This window comes from Ursus arctos, unplaced genomic scaffold, assembly GCF_023065955.2.
Source record: "Ursus arctos isolate Adak ecotype North America unplaced genomic scaffold, UrsArc2.0 scaffold_8, whole genome shotgun sequence".
NCBI classification, from domain to species: Eukaryota; Metazoa; Chordata; class Mammalia; order Carnivora; family Ursidae; genus Ursus; species Ursus arctos.
This window is the reverse complement of record NW_026623100.1, coordinates 22,467,339-22,488,342: the sequence shown is the minus strand read 5'-3', so window position 1 is coordinate 22,488,342 and position 21,004 is coordinate 22,467,339. Positions and strand designations below refer to the sequence as shown.

General features: G+C 38.1%; 1 protein-coding gene and 1 long non-coding RNA gene across 5 annotated transcripts in view; both read left to right on the top strand.

Annotated features, from left to right (window-relative positions):
- Positions 1-12,764, top strand: part of LOC123000204 (uncharacterized) — a 32,079-nt gene extending 19,315 nt beyond the window's left edge. Inside the window, exons 2-3 of the long non-coding RNA XR_006408048.3 lie at positions 4,630-4,724; positions 12,485-12,764. This is a non-coding gene — a long non-coding RNA (uncharacterized LOC123000204). The remainder of the gene's footprint in view (positions 1-4,629; positions 4,725-12,484) is intronic.
- A 503-nt stretch (positions 12,765-13,267) lies between these two features.
- The window catches only part of RTN4 (reticulon 4), a 68,978-nt gene continuing 61,241 nt past the window's right edge, over positions 13,268-21,004 (top strand). Inside the window, exon 1 of one of the 4 annotated variants that reach the window (XM_026485793.4) lies at positions 13,268-14,072. In XM_026485793.4, coding sequence (XP_026341578.1) covers positions 13,508-14,072 — 565 coding nt within the window. In that variant the 5' untranslated portion in view covers positions 13,268-13,507. Of the gene's footprint in view, positions 14,215-21,004 lie in introns of all 4 variants that reach the window. The other 3 variants (XM_048222902.2, XM_026485809.4, XM_057309392.1) reach the window with 3 other exon arrangements.

Below are 21,004 nucleotides of genomic sequence, written 5' to 3'. Positions count from 1 at the left end.
AGCCCATCCAACTTGCACATATGGTAAGATCTCATTCTTTTTTGGGCTGAGTAATATTCAATTCTATTCTTTATCATGTTGAGGTATGTTCCCTCTATATCCACTTTGTTGGGTTTTATCGTAAGTGGATGTTGAATTTTATCAGATGCTTTTTATGTGTCTATTGAGATGATCATATGACTTTTATCCTTCATTTTGTGTTAAACCATCATAGCATCCTTGGAACAAATCCTACTTGATCATGGTATATGATCCTTTTAATGTATTGCTGACTTCAATTTGCTAATATTTTGTTGAGGATATTGGCCAGTAATTTGCTTTTCTTATGGCATCCTTGTTTGCTTTTGGTATCTAGGTAATGCTGGCCTCATAAAATGAGTTTGGAAGAGTTCCCTTCTCTTCTATTTTTGGAAGAGTTTGAAAAGGATTGCTGTTAGTATTTCTTTGAATGTTTGATAGTATTCACCAGTGAAGTCATCTGGTTTTGGATTTTTGTTTGTTGAGAGGTTTTGATTACTGATTCAATCTCCTTACTAATAATTATTCTGTTCAGATTTTCTATTTCATCATGAGTTAGCCTTGGTAAGTTGTGTTTTTAGGAATTTATCTATTTCTTCTACATGGTCCAATTTGTTATGTAATTGTTCATAGCAGTCTCTTATGATCCTTTGTACTTCTGTACATCAGTTGTAACACCTCCTCTTTCATCTCTAACTCTATTCATTTGAATCCTTTTTTTTTTTTGATGGGTTTAGCTGTCATTTTAGTTTATCTCTTAAAATAACTAGCTCTTCATTTCATTCCTCTTTTCTACTGTCTTTTTAGTAGCTTATTTCTGCTATAAACTTTGTATTTTCTCCTACTAACTTGGAGCTTCATTTGTTCTTTTTCTAGTTCTTTGAGGTGTAAAGATGGGTTAAGACTTTTTTTTCCTTGAGGTAGACGTTTATTGTTATTAACTTTCTTTTTAGAAATGCTTTTGCTACATCCTGTGAGTTTTGTTATATTTCTGTTTTCATTTATCTCCAAGTATTTTTTAAATTTCCTCTTTAATTCATCGGTTCAGTAGCATGTTATTTAATCTCCTTTAATTTTCTGGCTGTCTTTGTTTAATTAATTTCTAGTTTCATACCACTGCGTGTGGTCAGAAAAGATGCTTAATATGATTTCAGTTCTCTTAAATTTATTAAGACTTGTTTTGTGGACTAACATATGATCTGTCATGGAAAATGTTCTTTGCGTACTTGAGAAGAATGTGTATTCTATTGCTTCTGGATGGGATGTTCTGCAAATATCTAAGTCCATCTCATCTAACTTACTATTTGAGGCTGATAATTCTTTATTGGATTCTATCTGGGGGATCTATCCATTGATGTAAGTGGGGTACTAAAGTTCCCTACTATTATTATATGGCTAGTTCTCCCTATAGATATGTTAATAAAGTCTGTTTGTTTATTTATTTATGTCTATTAATATTTGATTTATATATCTAGGTACCCTATATTGGGTATATAAATATTTACAATTGTTATATCCTATTGTTGGATCGACTCCTTATCATTATGTAATACCGTTCTTTGTCTCATTACAGTCTTTCTTTTAAAGTCTATTTTGTCTGATATAAGTATAGTTATGCCAGCTTTCTTTTGGTTTCCATATACGTGGAATTTTTTTTTCCATCCCTTCACTTTCAGTCTCTGTATGTGTCCTTACATCAGAAATAGTTTCTTGTAGGAAGGATATAGATGGAACTTTTTTTTTTTTTTTTATCCATTCAACCACTCTGTCTTTCAATTAGAGAATTTAGTCCGTTTATATTTAAAATAATTATTAATAGGTATGATCTTATCACCATTTTGTTAATTGTTTTCTGGCTGTTTTTGTAGTTCTTCGCTGTTCCTTTCTTCTTCCCTTGCTCTTTTCTTTTGTGGTTTGATTTTCTTTCATGGTGTGCTTATGTTCCTTTCTTTTTATTGTTTGTGTATTTATTATAGATTTTTGCTTTGTGTTTACCGTGACACTTACATAGAACAACTTATATCTGTAACAGTCTACTTTAAGTTGATAACAACTTGGATTTGATCCCATTCTAAAGCTCAATATTTTTACTGTTTCCCTTCCCCCCAGGTTTCACGTTTTGGTGTCACATTCCATGTCTTTTTATATTGAGTATTCCTTAATGAATTATTATAATCATGGTCTTTTTTACAGTTTTGCTTTTAACCTTCATACTAGCTTCATAAGTGACCAACCCACTACCTTTACTATATATTTATCTTTCCAGTGATAGTTTATATTCTTGACTGGAATTTTTTTCTTTTAGCACTTTAAATATATTGTGCCACTCTCTTCTGGTCTGCAAAATTTCTGCTGAAAACCCTCCTGATTAATTGTATGGAGGTTCCCTTGTATGGTAGAAGTTGTTTTTCTCTTGCTGCTTTTATATTCTCTCCTTGTTTTTAACTTTTGACATTTTAATTATATGTTTTGGTGTAGGTCTCTTTGAGCATCACATTCTCTTGTTTTAAACTATATTACAAAGCAATAGTAATTAAAGCAATATGGTATTGGCATAAAAACAGACCCATAGATAAAGGGAACAGAATAGAGACACTAGAATTAAACCCGCACATATATGGTCATTAATTTTTGACAAAGAAGACAAGAATATACAATGAGAGAAAGGACGGTCTCTCCAATAGATGGTGTTAGAAAAACTGGATAGCCACATGCAAAATAATGAAACTAGGCAACTATTTTACACCATACATAAAATTAAACTCACAATGGATTCATGGCTTGTATGTAAGACCTGAAACCATAAAACTCCTAGAAGAAACATACGCAGTAAGTTCCTTGACCTAGGTCTTAGTGATGATTTTTTGAATCTGACATGAAAGCAAAAGCAACAGAAGCAAAGTAAACAAGTGCAAACTACATGATACTATAAAGCTCTGTATAGCAAAGAAAGCCATCAAGACAGTGAAAAGACAATCTACCAGATGGGAGAATATATTTGCAAGTCATTTATCTGATAAGGGGCTAATAACCAAAATCTATAAAAAACTCATACAACTCAATAGCAAAAGATAATCTGAATTAAAAATGTACAGAAGATCTAAATAGGTATTTTTCTGAAGAAGACGTACAAAAGACCAGCAGGCAAATTAAAATATGCTCAATATCATTAATCATCAGGAAAATGCTAGTCAAAACTGCAATGAGATCTCACCTCAAACTAGTTAGAATGGCTAGTATTAAAAAGACAAGAAATAACAAACATTGGCAGGATGTAGAGAAAAAGGAAAAAATGGTAGGAGTGCAAATTGGAGCAGCCACTGTGGAAAACAGTATGGAGGGTCCTCAAAAAATTAAAAATAGAAATACCATCTGATCCAATAATTCCACTACAGGGTATTTACCTAAAGAAAACAAAAAAAAATTAGATATATACACTCCTATGTTTAGTGCAGCGTTATTTATAATAGCCAAGATATGGAAACAATCTGATGGTTACATGAATAGATGAATGGATAAAGAAGATGTGTTGTGTGTGTATGTGTATGTTACATATACTCATGCTATATATACATATACACATATAATAGAATATTACGCAGCCATAAAAAGGATGAGATCTTGCCATTTGAAGAACATGGATGAGACAGCAAGGTATTATGCTGAGTGAAATGACAGATAGAGAAAGATAAACACTGTATGACTTCACTGATTATGAACCTAAAAAACAGAACCCAAGCTCATCGATACAGGGAACAGATTGGTAGCTGCCAGAAGTGGGGCTGAGGGGTGGGAGAAATGGGTTAACTGTTTTTGTTTTCAGTTTAAATAAACTCAGTTTGGGGGAAAAAAGCAGGAGAAAAAATCTAAAAAAAAAAAAAGTTGCATAGTATATAGTCATCTGAAAATAAAACCAACCCCAATTCTAAGATCTAAATAACAATTTAAGGTAGACTTGTCTTTACAGCAATATCAATTTCATAGCAAAAAAGGGTGATTTAGAGAAGGGATACTGTTTAAGAAATAGTCTTAAAACATTTCTTGACTTTCAAAAAATCTGCACACATTTATAAGGTTAAGTTAAAATGTAAACTTAAACAGTGCTCTGTCACGCAGCATGAAATACCGTACTGCAAGTTCACCTTTCTAGAGGACAAATTAGATTAATAGGAAACTTAGTGTTTTTTCTGTTCTTTCTTTGTAGATCTCTTGTTAGTGATTCATAGGCCTTCCAAATTGATTGCCTAAATTTCTTATCTTTTGTCTTTTATATTATGTCTCTTTGTCTTTTTTTTAAAATCCATCTTTATTGGGATACAATTTTTATCCAATAAAGTTCACTCATTTTAATTGTACTATTTTGTACTAGTTTTGACTACGTATATAGTCATATAGCCTTCACCACTCTCACTCCAAAGAGTTCCCTCATCTCCTCTGTAATCAACCCCCTTCCTTTCCCTCTCTCCCTGGGCGTTTTACCTGTTTTAAAATGTCACATAAACAGAATCACATAGTATATGGGCTTTTGTGTCTTGCTTCTTTCATTTAATATAATTCGTTGGAGTTTTGTTCATGCTCTGTACATCAATAGTTTGTTTCTTTTTATTGCAGGGTAGGATTCCAAAGCCACAAATTGTTGGTCCATTCACCAGTCGATGGGCATATCAGTCGTTTCCGGTTTTCATTTCTTCTGGATAGATACCTAGGTATGAAATTTCTGGCTCATATAATTAGGTATGATTAGCTTCATAAGAAATTGCCAAATGATTTTCTAAAGTGACTGTACCATTTTATACTTGCAAAAGCATTTATTGTATATCCTTGCCAAGATTTTATTCTATGTTTGCTTCGAGAAATTTTACAGTTTTATAGTTTATAGCTGTTCTATTTAGGCCCATGATTCATTTTGAGTTAATGTTTTGCATATGACGTGAGATTAGAATCAAGATTCTTTTTATTGATTGATTTGGTTTTTTTTTTGCATATGGATATCCATTTGTTCTAGCACCATTTGTTGAGAAGATTATCTTTTCCCCATTGAAATACCTTGGTATTTTTGTCAAAAATTAATTAGCTATATACTGTAGGTCTGTGAGTCTATTTCTGGACTCTCTATTCTGTTCCATTGATCTATTTGTCTACCTTTATGCCAGGACCACACTGTCTTAATCATTGTAGCTTTATCATAAATCTTGAAATCGAGTTAAAGTCCTTCTAGTTCTTTAAATTTCTTTCAGCAATATTCACAGTGTAATGGTAGTGGGCATATTTTATTTAATCCATCCTTAAATATTTCATGTTTTCTGATGCTGTTGTAAATGATACTGCTTTTTAAAAAAACCTATAATTTCTACTTGTTTGTTGCTGATACATCTTTTTGTTCTTTTTTCTATTTCCTGTGAGGTTTATCAAGTTTAACTTCCAAAACTTCTATTATTTTTTTAAAAATTGCAATTAAATTTTTAGCGTGGTAAAATATACATGACATAAAATTTACCATTTTAACCATTTTTAAGTGCACAGTTCAGTGGCATTAAGTACATTCACATTGTTGAAGAACTACCACCACCGTCCATCTCCAGAACTTTTTCATCATCCCATACTGAAACTGTCTACTCATTAAACACTAACTCCCCATTTCCCCTCTGGCCCCTGATACCCACTGTTCTACTTCCTGCCTCTATGTATTTGACTATTCTAGGTACCTTATTCCGAAATGACTTACATTTCTACTACTACCTGACAGCAAAAATTTCCCCCCAGGACAATAAATAATACTAAGATAAAATGGAAATGCCAGACCACAGTGAGTTTGTAGCAATAAAAGGAAAGTGAGTTTCCAAAAAGACACAGGCAAGGCAATACACTAAGGCATTTCCAGTGATGAATGTATTCCTGAGTTCTTTGGAAAGTAGAAAACAAGTTGAAAACTGAGCAGTATGTATCTATTGATTTAAAAAAAGACCTCATAAATACAAGTGGTATATAAAAGAATCATTTATTGTCTAATTTTGTAATTTAATGGAGCTTGCTTAATCTCTTACTGCTTTTCTTCCAACAATTTCCTTCTCTTCAGTGTCTTCATTAGAGGGTGGTTAGTTACACATAGAGGCAAAAGTCCACCAGGCAATTCTATTCTTTGGTTTTGGCCAAGAGTTTGGAGTCACGAGCTTAATGAGAGTTTAACGATTATCTGTGGTTGAAATTATTGGTGCTGTCCCTACTACTATAGATTACTTAGTGCTAAATATAACTAATTATATTGAGTACTTACTGGAATACTATTTTGAGTTCCAAGTTTAATATTTAAGGTGGATGGAGAAGATAAAATGATACCAACTAAAGGCCTATGAAGAAAAGCAAAAGGTTGTCTTTTTGTTTTGATTTGTTTTGCCTGGGAAAAGTAAAGGTTAAGTGGAAATAGCATTGTTCACGTACACCCAGAGATATTTCCCATGGCTCCGTTCTAGGCCTTTTTCTCCAAGGGTGGCCCACAGTATGTATCCACCTGCTCCACCCCACCCCACAATTTCCCCCCAAACCTTTACCCATGAAACTTAACTTACAAGTTGAGGTACCTTGTCTCCAGAAGAGACCTCCATTCTAAGCCCCAGCCTGGCCTTGCAGCTGCTTTCTGATTGTTTCTACTCTAATATTCTATAGGCAAGTCAAGTTCACCGTAGTATCTAAAAACTAAGGTCATCATCCTATTCTCCCCAGCATTACTCACCAGTTCTGTGCTTCCTCTCCTGATTTCTTTGCATTCACAGTGGTAGCACCAATTTACCTTGCCACCTAAGCACAAAGCTTACTTCAGCCTTTTTTTCTCCTTCTTTTCCATTGGCCCTTCCATTGTATTAGTCATCAAATTCTATGAGTTCAGCTTCTTCAGTGTTTTTCAAATTTATCTTCTCCTATTTCCCAAGCTGTTGGTTCATGTCCTCATCAAGTTTTGCCCAAATAATAAGTAGTAGTTATGTTTCACTTAAGCCACAGTAGCTATAACCAAGTTATTGGGGAAAGATTACCTGTAATATTATAATTGCATTTAAATATTGTTTCCTTACTCCAGCACCCACAACCCATCCTCTATCAGTGTTATTTTTGCAAATTAGCAATCAGGTCATCCCACCATTTTAAAAAAGATTTCATTTATTTTAGAGAGAGAGAGAGCGAGAGAGAGTGATTGGGGAAGTGGCAGAGGGGGCGGGAGAAAGAGAAAGAATCTAAAGCAGACTTGACACTGAGCCCAATTTGGGGTTCGATCTCACGACAGCAGGATCATGACCTGAGCTGAAACAAGAGTCAGAGGCTTAACCAACTGAGCCACCCAGGGACCCCTTTCCCCACCATTTTGTTTAAAGACTTTTAATAACTCTTTACTTGAGAATAATGCCTTCACTCTTTAGCATGACATTCAAGGCCCTTCACAGTCTGCGTTTAGTTTATTTTTTCTGGTTTTATCTTCAGCCACTTTCTATCTCTCTGACCATACCAGATGTCTCTCTATGCCTTGAATCTGTGCTGGAGTTTCAGCCCCCCCTGCCTCTGTAGGTGCTAGTCCCACTTTCATTAGATGGCTTTCCTTCTTTCTCTACCTTAAAAGATTAATTTCTTTTTATGAAGCCTTCCCTAAATCCTGCTGGAATATGTCTCTTTGTGTCTGTCTGTCTGTCTCTCTCTAATATATATACATATATAGTATAAATTACGTTGCATTAATTATGAGTATATAATATATATAATACATTTATTGTATGAGTTAATTTATGTATATTCTATATATTCACACACACATATATATACACACATATATGAATACATTTACATATACGTATATACACCTAACTATTCTTATATAAACTGGACTATATGTTCCTTGATGTTAAGAAGTATGTTTTATTTATTCTTTATCAGCAGAACCTAGAAGGTCAACAGATTTTAGTTGAGTAAATGAGTAATGTTTATTGTAAAGATAGTGACTACCTGGTTTCTATTTCCACGGAAGATAAAACAGCAGAAATTATACTTCAGTCTTTAGGTATTAGGAAGCATAGGTGAGATGTTGGAATGAGTTATTTATAACTTGGATAATTTTATGAACGCCTTTCTGTAGTTCTTTTTTCTCATGAGGATAGATTTTTATTTGTCTAAGACGGTTCAGGAATTTCTCTGCTTGGATTTGTGCTGCTAGATCAAAATTAATTTTCTTCTGAATCAAAAATAGTTCTGTTAGATCACAATAAATTTCACCAGAGAAATGGTGCACATTGAACTTAGCCTAAGGAAATGCAGTATTAATGCAGAGGACTCCAGAAGGTTAAAGGAGAAAGTCTAGGTTCAATTTTAATTATGACTTTCACTCGCCTATTATGTGATTTCTTTTTGGAGCTTAAAAATTGATTTTAAGTCCAACACTAATTTTCAATGCTTAGCTAGCATGGCTGAAGATGTTGATCTTATAAATCTATATTTCTATTCTTATTACAGAATGAACTTAGTAGAAGTCAAGATGTTAACCAGAACCATGAGCTGCATTTCACAAAAAGGTGCATTTCAGGCAAAATGGTAGGGACAATGACATAGCAAGCTGTTAGTTTTTCCCTTAGGAGTGCCAACATGATGTTTCAGTTAAAAAAAAAAATAGAAAGGTTGAATGTAATTCAATGGTGCTCTTGAATATTGGCAAGTCATTTTCAGTAGACAAAAAAGTTGTGCACAGCTCTTGAAATAGATTTGTCAGGAATCTCCCTCTCATCTTTCTCCTGTGGTTGCTGAACCCACTCTGGAGTCCACATCCTGCAATATGTAGATAGGAGTATAGTCATCCTGTGCCTTTTAACTCTTTCGGGGGGGCAAACGTGATACAAGGACAATTAACCTGTTCAATGTATACCAGATTATGGATCAATTCAGCTTCCTGCAAAAAGGTAGAATTCTAGAATGGGGTATTTCCTTAAGTAGTGAGTCTCCCTTTATCGAAAATGTTCAAGCACATCTGTGCTGATTTATTCGGTGCCATATTCCAGAGTGCTTGGTGCAGAGTAAATACCCAATAAATATTTCATATACAAATGAATAAAGCACAAAATAGATGATATTTAAATTAGCTTATGCTGTGTGATGAACCATCCCCAAAAGTAGTAGTTTAAAACAATAATGATTTATTATTTTTCATGATTCTGTGGGTTGATGGCAGAATCTGAAATGATCTCACATTTCTGGGGACCTCAGCTCTATGGTTGGGACACTGAGGTCTCTCTCCCCGTGTGTGTCTTATCTTCAGCCTCAGTGTTCCAGGAGAGTGAGAATCGAAACTGCAGTTGCTCTGCTGGTTAGGCTTGCAACTCACTTCCAGGGCATTCTATTGGTCAAGAAAGTCACTAGGCCAGCTCAGAAAAAGTGGGAAAATTGACCCTACCTCTGGATGGGAGTTGTTGCAAAAAGTTTGTGGCCTTTTTTAATCTACCACAAATGACCAACTTAAAAAAAAACCTTCTGTAGGGAATTCTTGCAATGGGAGGCAGATTGATCAACCCGACCTCCCAGAGTCCTTCCAACTCTGAGATTCTATAATTCCGTCAAGCTGAATGGATCTCTTGCAGTGTTCTAAGAGGATAGTTACCAACTTGTGGCATCCGGAAACTTTAAACTACTTCTGGTAAGATAATTTCAAAAATAATTCGTTGAGTAATTCTTTCTCTAATTATTATGATGCTCAAGAATTTATATTCTTCCTTTAAGCATTTTAAATGCCCATCAGAATTTTCTTGTTAGAGTGATATTTACATGTAGTTACACTAACGTGTAACCAACTCTACATTTAATTCTGGTATATCAGCAACAGTCTCCTTTCCTTATGCTTTGTTGACCGTTCTGTGAACACTGGGTAACTCTTTACTCATAATTCATCCATCAAAAACTGACATTTTAGAAGTCACTGAGCTCAATAATATAAAATTTGTATTTTTCTTCTGCTTCGGAGGAGAGCGCTTACATTATTGTCTCAGTATTCATCGCTATTTATTATAAAAGTTGTAAATCTACCACTTTTCTGTAATTATCCTTTTATGATACTTCTTAAAAAAGATTTTATCTATTTATTTATTTGAGAGAGAGAGAGAGAGAGAGAGAGAGAGAGTGTGTGTGTGTGTGTGTGTGTGTGTGTGTGTGTGTGAGTGGGGGGTAGGGGCAGAGGACGAGGCAGAGAATCTCTAGCGGACTCTGTGCTGAGCATGGAGGCTGAAGTAGGGCTCAATCCCATGACCCTGAGATCATGACCTGAGGCAAAATCAAGAGTTGGTCCAATAACTGATTGAGCCACCCAGGCGCCCCCTTTTATGACACTTTTAGTAAATTAAAGATATTCCCTTGAGACTGTTTTAGTAATAGCAGGCACACAGATATATGAATGCAGAGATCTCATATAAGCAACTTACAAATAATATAGGTGCAAACTAAAATTATTCCATTAAGGAGTTTCAGAACAATTATAGTTGGAAAAGCGGTATAGGGAAGACTGAACTACTGATAGCTAAATTGTTACTTATGGTATAAAAGGTTATACCATAAAATTTTGCTAGTATATTTTCGTATGTGTATGCAGTTGAAAATCATGTATATTTTTGATAATTTTTGACAAATACTTGAAACATGACTACTTTAGTTATCATTGTAGGAATCTGTTTTGCTTAGAATTTTTAGTTTGGCATTAAACTTCCATCCCAAAATTCTACATTAATATTTCTCTTTTCCCACTCTTCCAAAAATAACACAAAATTAAACCAAACAAACTCAAAGCACCTCACAGCCATTTTGTAGAAATAAAACCAGTTTGTCTTTGTGGAATGGATATGCCAGGTCCTGAACATATTTTTGATATATATATTTTTTAAGATTTTATTTATTTATTTTTGAGAGAGAGAAAGAGCACAAGCAGGGGAAGCAGCAGGCAGAGGAAGAAGCAGTCTCCCCACTGAGCAAGAAGCCCGATGTGGGACTTGATCCCAGAACCCCAGGATTATGTCCTGAGCTGAAGGCAGACACTTAATCTACTGAGCCGCCCTGGCATTCCTGTATTGTTGATAATTAACCTGGTCAGGTAATATTCCCAGGAAATCTTCTACATTTCCCTTTTCTAAGAATTAATAAATTTTATTTCTTAGAGCAATTTTAGGTTTACAGAAAAATTGAACAGAAAGTACAGAGTTCTCACACACTCCCATGCCTACTCTCCAACCAGTTTCCCTCATTCTAACATCTTGCATTGGTGTACATTTGCTGCAAGTGATGACCAGTATTGATATATTATTAACCAATGTCCATAGTTTACATTAGGGTTCACTCTTTGTGATATATAGTTCTGTAGGTTTTGCCAAATGCATAATGTCATGTATCCACCATTATAGTATCATACAGAATAGTTTTGCTGCCCTAAAACTCTCCTTTTCTCCTTGTTCCACTTATTCATATCTCCTTCTTCCTTCCCCAACCACTGCCTTTCCTTTTTAATACCTAAATTAAGCCTAGAGTAATATTAATTAAAACTAAGAGTTTGCTTAAATAACCAATGATTCCCCATGACAATCAAAATTTCTTACTCATGTAGACCAGCAGTGTCCAATAGAAATATGATGTGATCATACGCATATTTAAAATATTCTAGAAGCTGCATTTAAAAAGTAAAAAAAAAACAAGTGAAAATTATTTATTTATTCCAATATATTGACAATATCAATTATAGAATGTAACCATATAAAAATTGAGATGTTTTAGTTTTTTTGTACTAACATCCAAAATCTAGTGTGCATTTTGTTTTTTTTTTAAGATTGATTTTGGGGCGGGGGGGAAGGGTGGAGGGAGAGGGTAAGAGAGAATCTCCAGCAGACTCCCCACTGAGTGAGGAGTCTGACCCAGGCCTGTATTCCACCATTCTGAGATCATGACCTGAACTGAAATCCAGTGGGATGCTTAACTGACTGAGCCCCCAGGCCCCCCTCTAATGTGCATTTTAAACTTACAGCACATCTCATTTCAGTCTAGTCACACTTAAAGCGCGCAGTAGCCACAAGTGGCCTGTGACTAAGATATTGGACAGTGCAGTCCTAGACTGAGCAATCAGAAAGCAGGTTATCCTGTCTCCAGGGCCTCTGGAATAGGAATGCAGTGGATATTTTGGTAAGGTATACCAGAAACAGAAAAGGGGCTCTCTAAACCTTTGCATGCTGATACTTGTATGCTCTGTGACCACTTTCCTTGAAAATTCTTTTCCAGTTTTGGAAAAAGTGGAATGGGGATCACGCTCATTCCAGCATATCAAACAAATGAATACTGGGCTTCCTGACTCCCAGAGGCCTGAATCATCTGAAATGTTGACTCATGAGCCTAGGTGACTGAAATGTAATGTGAATCAAATTTGCCTTCCAAGGCATCGTTTTGTTTCCACTTTCTTCCTCTCTCTCTTTAGGTGACTCATCTTTCTACCATGTAAGAGTCCAGCAGCAGGCAGAGCCCAAAAGCCTCCTGAATGAGCCGACTTTGAAATAGCCCCAGTCCTCCAGACTGTTCAAGCCCGGCTGTTTTGCCTACCTCATCCAGGGTCTGCAGTTTGGACGGAGAACGACCTTACAGCTGCACCGCCACCCCTGCCAATTTTTTTTTTTTTTTAAATGTGGTGAAGGTAGTAGTGACGAGTTGGTCTCGTAATTTAAGTTTGAAAAAATGTAATCTTTTACTTCGCAATCTTTTAATACTTAGCGTATACTTAAACCCTTAGGGCCTACTTCATAATACCTTTCTCCACTCTGGGTTTTTTCCTTTCCTGGGAGGAAAGTTACCACCCCCAGGCACCCAGGATAACGCCCTTCCGGGGGTGTGGGCCAGAAACCCTCAATCCACTCTCAGTACTTCGGGGCAGGCCGCCTGTCCTGCCGCAAGCGTACGCAGTACTGCAGATACACGCTGACCTCCAGCTCTGGGTAAAGCCAAGACCCCAGCCCACCCCGCGTCTACCCAAGGTGAAGGGTGGGGCTCCCAGTTCTAAACCCCTCCCATCGAACTCACCCCAGCCGGTAGGAGAGAGGAAGTGCAAAAGGCCCCACCCACTTTTCTCTCTTTCTCTTTCCATTGGACCGGCTGGCTGCCCGTCGTCTCTATCCCGTAGGCGATTGGCTCCCTCCCTCCCGCGCCAGTCCCTGCCTCTCCCCGCCAGGGAGGGTAAGTCACGCCAAACTGGGCGGAGAATCCGCTGGCCTGTCTCTTTCGCTCGTCTGGGCGGTGGCGGCAACTGGGGACCGGGCGGGTGGCGCATCACGGGCGCAGAGGCAGGAGGAGCAGTCTCATTGTTCCGGGAGCCGTCGCCACTGCAGGTCTCTGGGCTCTTTCGGCCCTGCCCCTCTCAGTCCTCCCCAACCCCCACAACCGCCCGCGGCTCTGAAGAGAAGCGTCCCGTGGAGACAGCAGCTGCAGCATCATCTCCGATCCGCCAGCCATGGAAGACATGGACCAGTCGCCTCTGGTCTCCTCGTCCTCGGACAGCCCGCCCCGGCCTCAGCCCCCGTTCAAGTACCAGTTCGTGAGGGAGCCCGAGGACGAGGAGGAAGAAGAGGAGGAGGAGGAAGACGAGGAGGACGAAGACGAGGACTTGGAGGAGCTGGAGGTGCTGGAGAGGAAGCCCGCCACCGGGCTGTCGGCAGCCCCGGTGCCCACCGCCCCCGTCGCCGGCGCGCCCCTGATGGACTTCGGCAGTGACTTCGTGCCCCCGGCGCCCCGGGGGCCACTGCCGGCCGCGCCCCCCGCCGCCCCGGAGCGGCCGCCGTCTTGGGACCCGAGCCCCGCGTCGCCCGCGGTGCCCGCGCCATCCCTGCCCGCCGCTGCCGCAGCCTCGCCCTCCAAGCTCCCCGAGGACGATGAGCCTCCGGCCCGGCCTCCCCCTCCTCCCCCGGCCAGCGTGAGCCCCCAGGCCGAGCCAGCGTGGACCCCACCCGCCCCGGCCCCCGCCGCGCCCCCCTCCACCCCGGCCGCGCCCAAGCGCAGAGGCTCTTCAGGCTCAGTGGGTGAGTGCCATGCCCTCCCGCCTCGCGCAGACCCTCGCTCCCCTCCGTCTTTTGTGTGCACCCCCAGATGCCTCGGGCGGAGCCCTCATCTCCGCCCGGAGGGGCTTTGTCCGTGGACCTCCGGGCGAAGGCGCCCCCGCTGGTAGGAGCCGTCAGGAGCAGGGTGGGGCGGCCGAGGAAACCCGGGCTTGTTCTTTATTGTCTGTCTCGGTATCGGGGAACACGTGCACCCCGCCTGCCCCCGGCTGCTTCCCTCTGGTCTCTGTTCTACTGCGTCCCGGAAGTTAGGCACCCACCCCTAATAGGAGCTGGGTCTGTATCTAGGAACTAAGGTTGTGGATACATTGGGCTGGCTAGGCTCCCGGGTGAGGATGGAAAGGCCTTGGCGCCCTTAATCTTTTGTCTACCAGTCTGGGTTGCTCCTAGGGAAAAGGCGCAGTTTTGCCGCTAGTCTGTTTGCCAGCATTGAGCCCTGGCCCCCCTCCTCACCTTCTCCCTAGCTTGGGTGGCCCCCCAACGCCTCATCCCCCTTCCTCTCGACTCTTGCGCTGGTGGGGAGCTGGCCCAGTGGAAAACATCCACACTGACCCAACTGCAGTGAAGAGAGAGCGCCTCCAGTGGTGTGGCGCGTGGAGAATTGGGAAGACGAGAGTTCTGGCAAAGTCCTGCCACCGCCCAGTTTACCCGGGTTGTGATGTGGCGACTCCCCAGCTAAACCCAGCCGGGGAAGTGGGATCTGAGCATTTGTGATATGAGGGGGCGCAGTTCTACCAGGGTCTCGGCTGCTTTGTGAGAGGAATTGCTGTTAGTGTGGTTTTAGGCTCTTAATGCATTATAATTGAATGGGAGAGGAAAAAAAGGCAAAATGGTTGACATTCTTAAAGAAGGGAAACCTGTGGGGTTTTTACCGCGAATAGGCCAATTGAATTTGTGGCAGATTTGCCGCTCGACTTAATGAAGTGTTTAGAGAAAGATATTTTCATGTAGTGGTTAGAAATACTGTTTCTTAGAAGTTACATGTTTTAGGTCGACAGGGACAAATCTGCATAGTCTATAAACAGTTTCCATATCTTTTCATTCACTTTAGTACCTGATTTTATATATATGTATTTAAAGGAACGTTGTTTTATTACCCTTTTCATTTTTGGAAATTGTTTATTTTGGAAGAGAAAAAAATCAAGTTTGTTAGAGATAGAGAATCTTACTAGACAAGTTATTAACTTATTAGCATGTATCTTGTTACTTTGGGGGCAGAAAGTGTCCCACCAGCAAGCAGTAGGATCTTTATGTATAAAAGGGCGAGAATCTGGTAGTGTAACTGCCTGCTGAGAAATCTTCATCGCCTTGTAGGATTTTAGACATGGTTCATTTTCTAGAAGAAAATCAATCTGAGATCACAGAAAAAATATTTTTTTCAGTTCATTCCTCCACAACAGGGAAATAAGACAATTGTGATGTTTCTGAATAACATTTTGATAATAACATACCCCAGAGCATTACTCAAAACACTAATCATTACACTAAAGATATTAGAAGATGAGGAATAACACAATCTGTCCTTTTTCTGAATTAAAAAACACATTTAAGAGAAACTAAGGTGAGGTAGAAGAATAAAGAGTAGTAAGAAATTTGCAAATGGGAAATCTAATGATTAACAAAGGCATACTGATTTGTCATCTTGTATTCTAGTATGGGAACAAAGAGAAGAGTTCTGATCTTCGAACATAAGGGTTTCAGGAGAGACAGCATTCTCTTGGAATTTTGACTTTTGGAATACTAAGTTTGGAAAACAAAGGGCAGAGAGTATTGCCTACTCAGGGACTCTTATCTTTATATAGTTCCCTAATTCTGTATTGATGATAGCTATTTGGAAACTCTAGTTCCGTTAGTAAACCACTGAATATCATGATTATGGTCATGGATAGTTAAACCATTTCTGTGAGTCTCAGGTTCCTAACAGTTTGTTCATTCATTCAGCTGATGACTGATTACCTACAAAGAGACAGGTCCTATTCTAGGCTATGAGGCTATAGCAAATAAGCAAGACACATGTGTTCCCCATGAGGGGAGTAAGGTAATCACGTAAGTAAGGAACTCAGAATAGTGGCAAGTGTTACGAGGAAAATAAACAGGGTGATGGTATAGAAAATGATTGGGGTGTGTGTGTGTGGGGGGATTGTTTTTAAGTAGGGTGGCATTGAGAAATGCCTTTGTGAGGCGATGAGATTTGAGCTACAGATAAAAATTTCCACGCAACCCATAGGGAGGCAAAAGCCTTGAGGCAGGAATTAGGTTTGTGTGTTTGAAAGTCTAGTAAGAAGACTAATTAGAAAAACTTGCGAGACACTGGTATCAGGTGTAGGTGGGGAGGTGTTTCTAACAGGCCATGGTAAAAAGTTTGGCTTTTTAAAAAAAGATATTCTTTGTTTTAGGAATATGCTCCTTAATAATTATATTGTGATTTTGGAGCAAAAATGTAGTTTTGAAGATTGAGAGGAATTGCGAGAACTGATGTGAGTAAAGACAAGGTGAGAAATGTGCAGGACATGGTTAAAAACATAGAGCAGCCCGATGGGAAAAGGGTTATATTTACTGAGTTGGGCAGACTCCTGACACTTGTGCATTTAACATTTTTGTTTACATTATTTTTGAGTAAACTCCGATTCCCATCACTAGGAAAGTAGTAATTTTGCTGTTTACTGTTGTGCTTGGAGCGTCCCCATTGTAATGCAATAATGAAGTGAGACGGAAGCCTCTCGACCATTTTTCACGGAGAAAACATTTGGCTTCACTTTGAAAAGATGGTTGGTTAAAGGGCTTTGAGGATACGTGAAGAAAATGCTGGATAGAAATTGTGTTGAGAGAAATATAAACATCATTAACAATGACATTGAGCTGGTCTCTGGGCATGTTTTAAACCAGTGTTAAGATTGAAAATGTGGTAGATCTGGATTCTGAAGCATATTGAATACTAAATTAAGGTACTAGGGTTTTAGTATCCTGTTTTTATCCATTCTCTGCCATCCACAGTTGCTCTTGCTTTTGGTAATTTATGAAACAAAAATGTTTTTGTTGTTCTTCCCAAAATGTAAAGTTCTTTCGTGATTTTTTACCCTTGTTCTGAATTATTGCTTTATGCTCTGGGAGGCCATTGGAGATTATTGAACTGAGGCATGACATCATGAAAGCAGTGTTAGAAAGAAAATGAATTGGTGACAGTATTCAAGATAAGTTGGAAAGAAGAACAGGGCAACTATTTAGAATGCTTTTGCAGTAGTTCTGAAAGAGGTGAGTAGAGCCTGAACTAGTTCACTACTGCTCCAGTCAATGAAAATGCAATAGAAGGGAGGAATGTAAGACACTACAAGCAGCATGGTTTTTTGGCTGCAAATCTCTATTTTTATAGTTAGGTTAAAAAAAGATTTTATGAAAGAAGAATTGATAGGACTTGGAGGCAAAGGATGTAAACATAAAGAACGTTGATTCTTAACTAAATCAATTTCAGAGACTGTCCAAATTTGTTAATTGCAGTGGAAATTTGTATAGAATTGAATATTGCTCATAAATACAGCTTATGGCTTGGGATTAAAAATTATTAGTCTTTTATAAAGTCACTAATTATATGATTAGATACAGTGGCATAAGAGCACATAGTAGAAATGTTGAAAGATTTTGAGTGCTGTATAGTTTAAAATCTTGAGTACCAGTTCTTAATATAAAATTTAAGTAAACAGTGATGTGACACTACCGGGAAGCATTTTCTTCTATAGAAGGAGTTATCATGCCCTATCCATTCCCTATCCTCCTTTGAAAATGGTAACAAGGAAAAGAACTGATGAATTTACAGATTCTGAATAATTTCTTTTGTTAAGCCTTTTCTAATTTCTGACTGGGAATAAAAGTTGGGAACTAGTATGCTTCTTATGGATAAGTTGAGTTACATTTTAGATTGGTTCCTAGCATGCTCCGTGTCAAATTTATAGTCCTTTTTAGTAACTGGCAAGCTCCCTCAGACCTCTTTAAAATGAAGTGATGAATATAAATTGAACCTCTGATAAATACCTCATTACAAGGAATAGTATTTAAAAACATGCTATTTTAGCACTATCTCCTTGTAAACTTGGAATATTTGCTATCTTTTTTTTCTAAAATTTTATTTATCAGAGAGAGAGAGTGAGCAAGCAATGGGAGTGGCAGGCAGAGGGAGAAGCAGGCTCCCCGCTGAGCAAGGAGCCGGAGGCAGGACTTGATCCCAGGACCCTGGGATCATGACCTGAGCTGAAGGCAGATGCTTAACTGACTGAGCCACCCAGGCGTCCCAAGATTTGCTATCTTTATAAAAAAATTTTTTTCTAAAAAGGAGCATATTATCTATTTTCTAATAATTAGCTCTGTTTAATGTATAGGTATTTCATAATCTACCTAAAAGCAATTTATTTGAAACACTGCTGATGCAAGGCCCCAAATTAAATGGTACATTTTAAAGATACTTTGCTAGCCCAGGAAAAAATACCTACTTAGTGGATGATATTTCTTGATTCTTTCCTGAAACTTCTGATTAAGTAGAAGTAATGTTGCAGATACATTAGTATTACAGTACATTCCTTGAGACTTTTTGTACCTCTTCTAAATATGGACCCTAGAAGGTCCCTCAGGGGGTGACAGTATTAGGAATGGAAATTGTAAGGGCAGACCATAATTCATCAGTGTTTAGAAGGGTGAAGGTGACTTTTGTGGCTGGCTTCTATAGGACGTAGACATGGGACCCAGCTTCACAGATGCTAAGGTCTTCTCAGACTATTGGCTAATGATTCTTTTCAACTCTAAAGGAGGAGTTAATAATTTTGCATTTAAGCTGTTGGTTTTGTTTCTGGAATGGTGATTATTTTTAAGTTGTTTTGCTCATGTATTCTCATAACATTCTATTCTTACCTCATTGTATATATCATACCATATATGGTAATGGTATGTTTACTCATTTCTATTCTCTGCCAGACTGTATGCTCCTTGGGGTAAGGGGCTATATTACTTTTTTTTCCCTTGAGGAAAAGGACTATGTGACATATCTTTATTGCTGAGCACAGTGCCTTAGATGTGGTGTAGGCGGTTAGATTTGTTGAATGAATATTATAGATGAAAACCGATGTTCAAATTCTCTATAGTCCCAGAATTACAATATTTTCTCATGAATTCTTATGAATGAAAGCATTTATTTGCATGTACAAGCATTTATTTGCATGTACAAGGTATATGGATGTATCATTTTGCATGTACAAGGTATATGGATGTATCATTTTATTGATGAATCTCTTATGGATGGTTAATTGGGTTGTTTCTCAACTTTTTCTGTTATAAATAATGTTGCTGTTAGCACTTGTATATACTTCTTTGAGAATACATGTTATATGTGTTGTAGGATAAATTCATGCAAGTAGAATTACTGGTTCAAAGTGTATGTGCGCTTAAAACTTTGATAGATAATGCCAAATTGTATTACAAAAAGTTATTGCAACCTCTGTTCCCACCAATACTGTGTTTAAAGTTCCTTTTTCCTGGGGCGCCTGGGTGGCACAGCGGTTAAGCGTCTGCCTTCGGCTCAGGGCGTGATCCCGGCGTTATGGGATCGAGCCCCACATCAGGCTCCTCCACTGTGAGCCTGCTTCTTCCTCTCCCACTCTCCCTGCTGTGTTCCCTCTCTCGCTGGCTGTCTCTCTCTCTGTTAAATAAATAAATAAAATCTTTAAAAAAAAAAAGTTACTTTTTCCTTATGCCTTTACCAATACAGTGTATTGGTAAGACTAGTAAATGGCTTAGGAAATTTTCTTTTTTAAAAAATTTACATTTCAGAGGTTTTTTTTGGCTTAGGCGCCAGTAAGTTTTTTCTGATCACAGCTTTTGCCTATTCCTGTGGGGTTTTGTTCTTACAGATGTAGGAACATGTGATCTATTGTAAGGAAATTAGCCTTTTGTTGTGTCCTGAAAATTTTTTCATGATTTGTTATTTGTATTTTGACCTTGGGTATACTTTCTGTGCAGAAATTTTATGTAGTCAGATTTATCATTTTCTTTTATGCCTTTGAGTCCTACAAGTCATTGAGTTTTGTGTAATTCTTAGACCTTCTCTAAGATTGTAAAAATTGTTCCCATGTTTCCCTTAGTACTTTTACGATTTTTACGATTTCATTTTGACATTTAATTCTTTGATTTCCTGCAGTTTATTTTATTCTAGGGAGTGAAGTAGTGATATAATTTTATTTTTCAGCATGATTTCTCATTTTTCCGAATACCATTTGTGTTGAATCATCCATCTTATTTTTTTCTCTTTTTAAAATGCCACTTTTGTCCTATGCTTGTAGTATGGGTGAAATATTTCCTCTTCTGTTCCGTGTCTGTTTTTTCATGTATAGGTACCAAGCTGTTTTAATTGCTATAATTTTCAAATGAAATACTAGCTGAAAGGGCTTTTCCATAATTATTTTTTTCTGGCTATCTATGCTTGTATAGTTTTCTGCCTGATTTAAAAAAAATTGTTTATTTAATCCCCTCTCCCTCTGTTGGAATAAGAGTGTGGTTACATTAAGTTTATGCATTAATTTAGGAGAAAATTGATGTGTTTTTGGATTGATATTACATATTTTTTCTACAGGCATGGTTTTTATTAACATGTATTTTTTTAAATTAGTTTATAACTATGTGAAATATAGGCTTTTAAAAGCAATTATTAAGTATTCTGGCCTACTTAGTAGGAAGCACTTGAAATGCTGGGTTGCATAGATATTTGGCCCCCTCTTTTCAGTTGATCGTACATAGACCAGTAAAGAGAAGTCATCTTGCTTTTTCATTTCTAAAACAAGCAAACAAAAAAAAAAACTTGAGAAGGGAAGAAACATTCTCTATACTCTTGTAGTTAGAGCTGTAGCTACTAAATATCG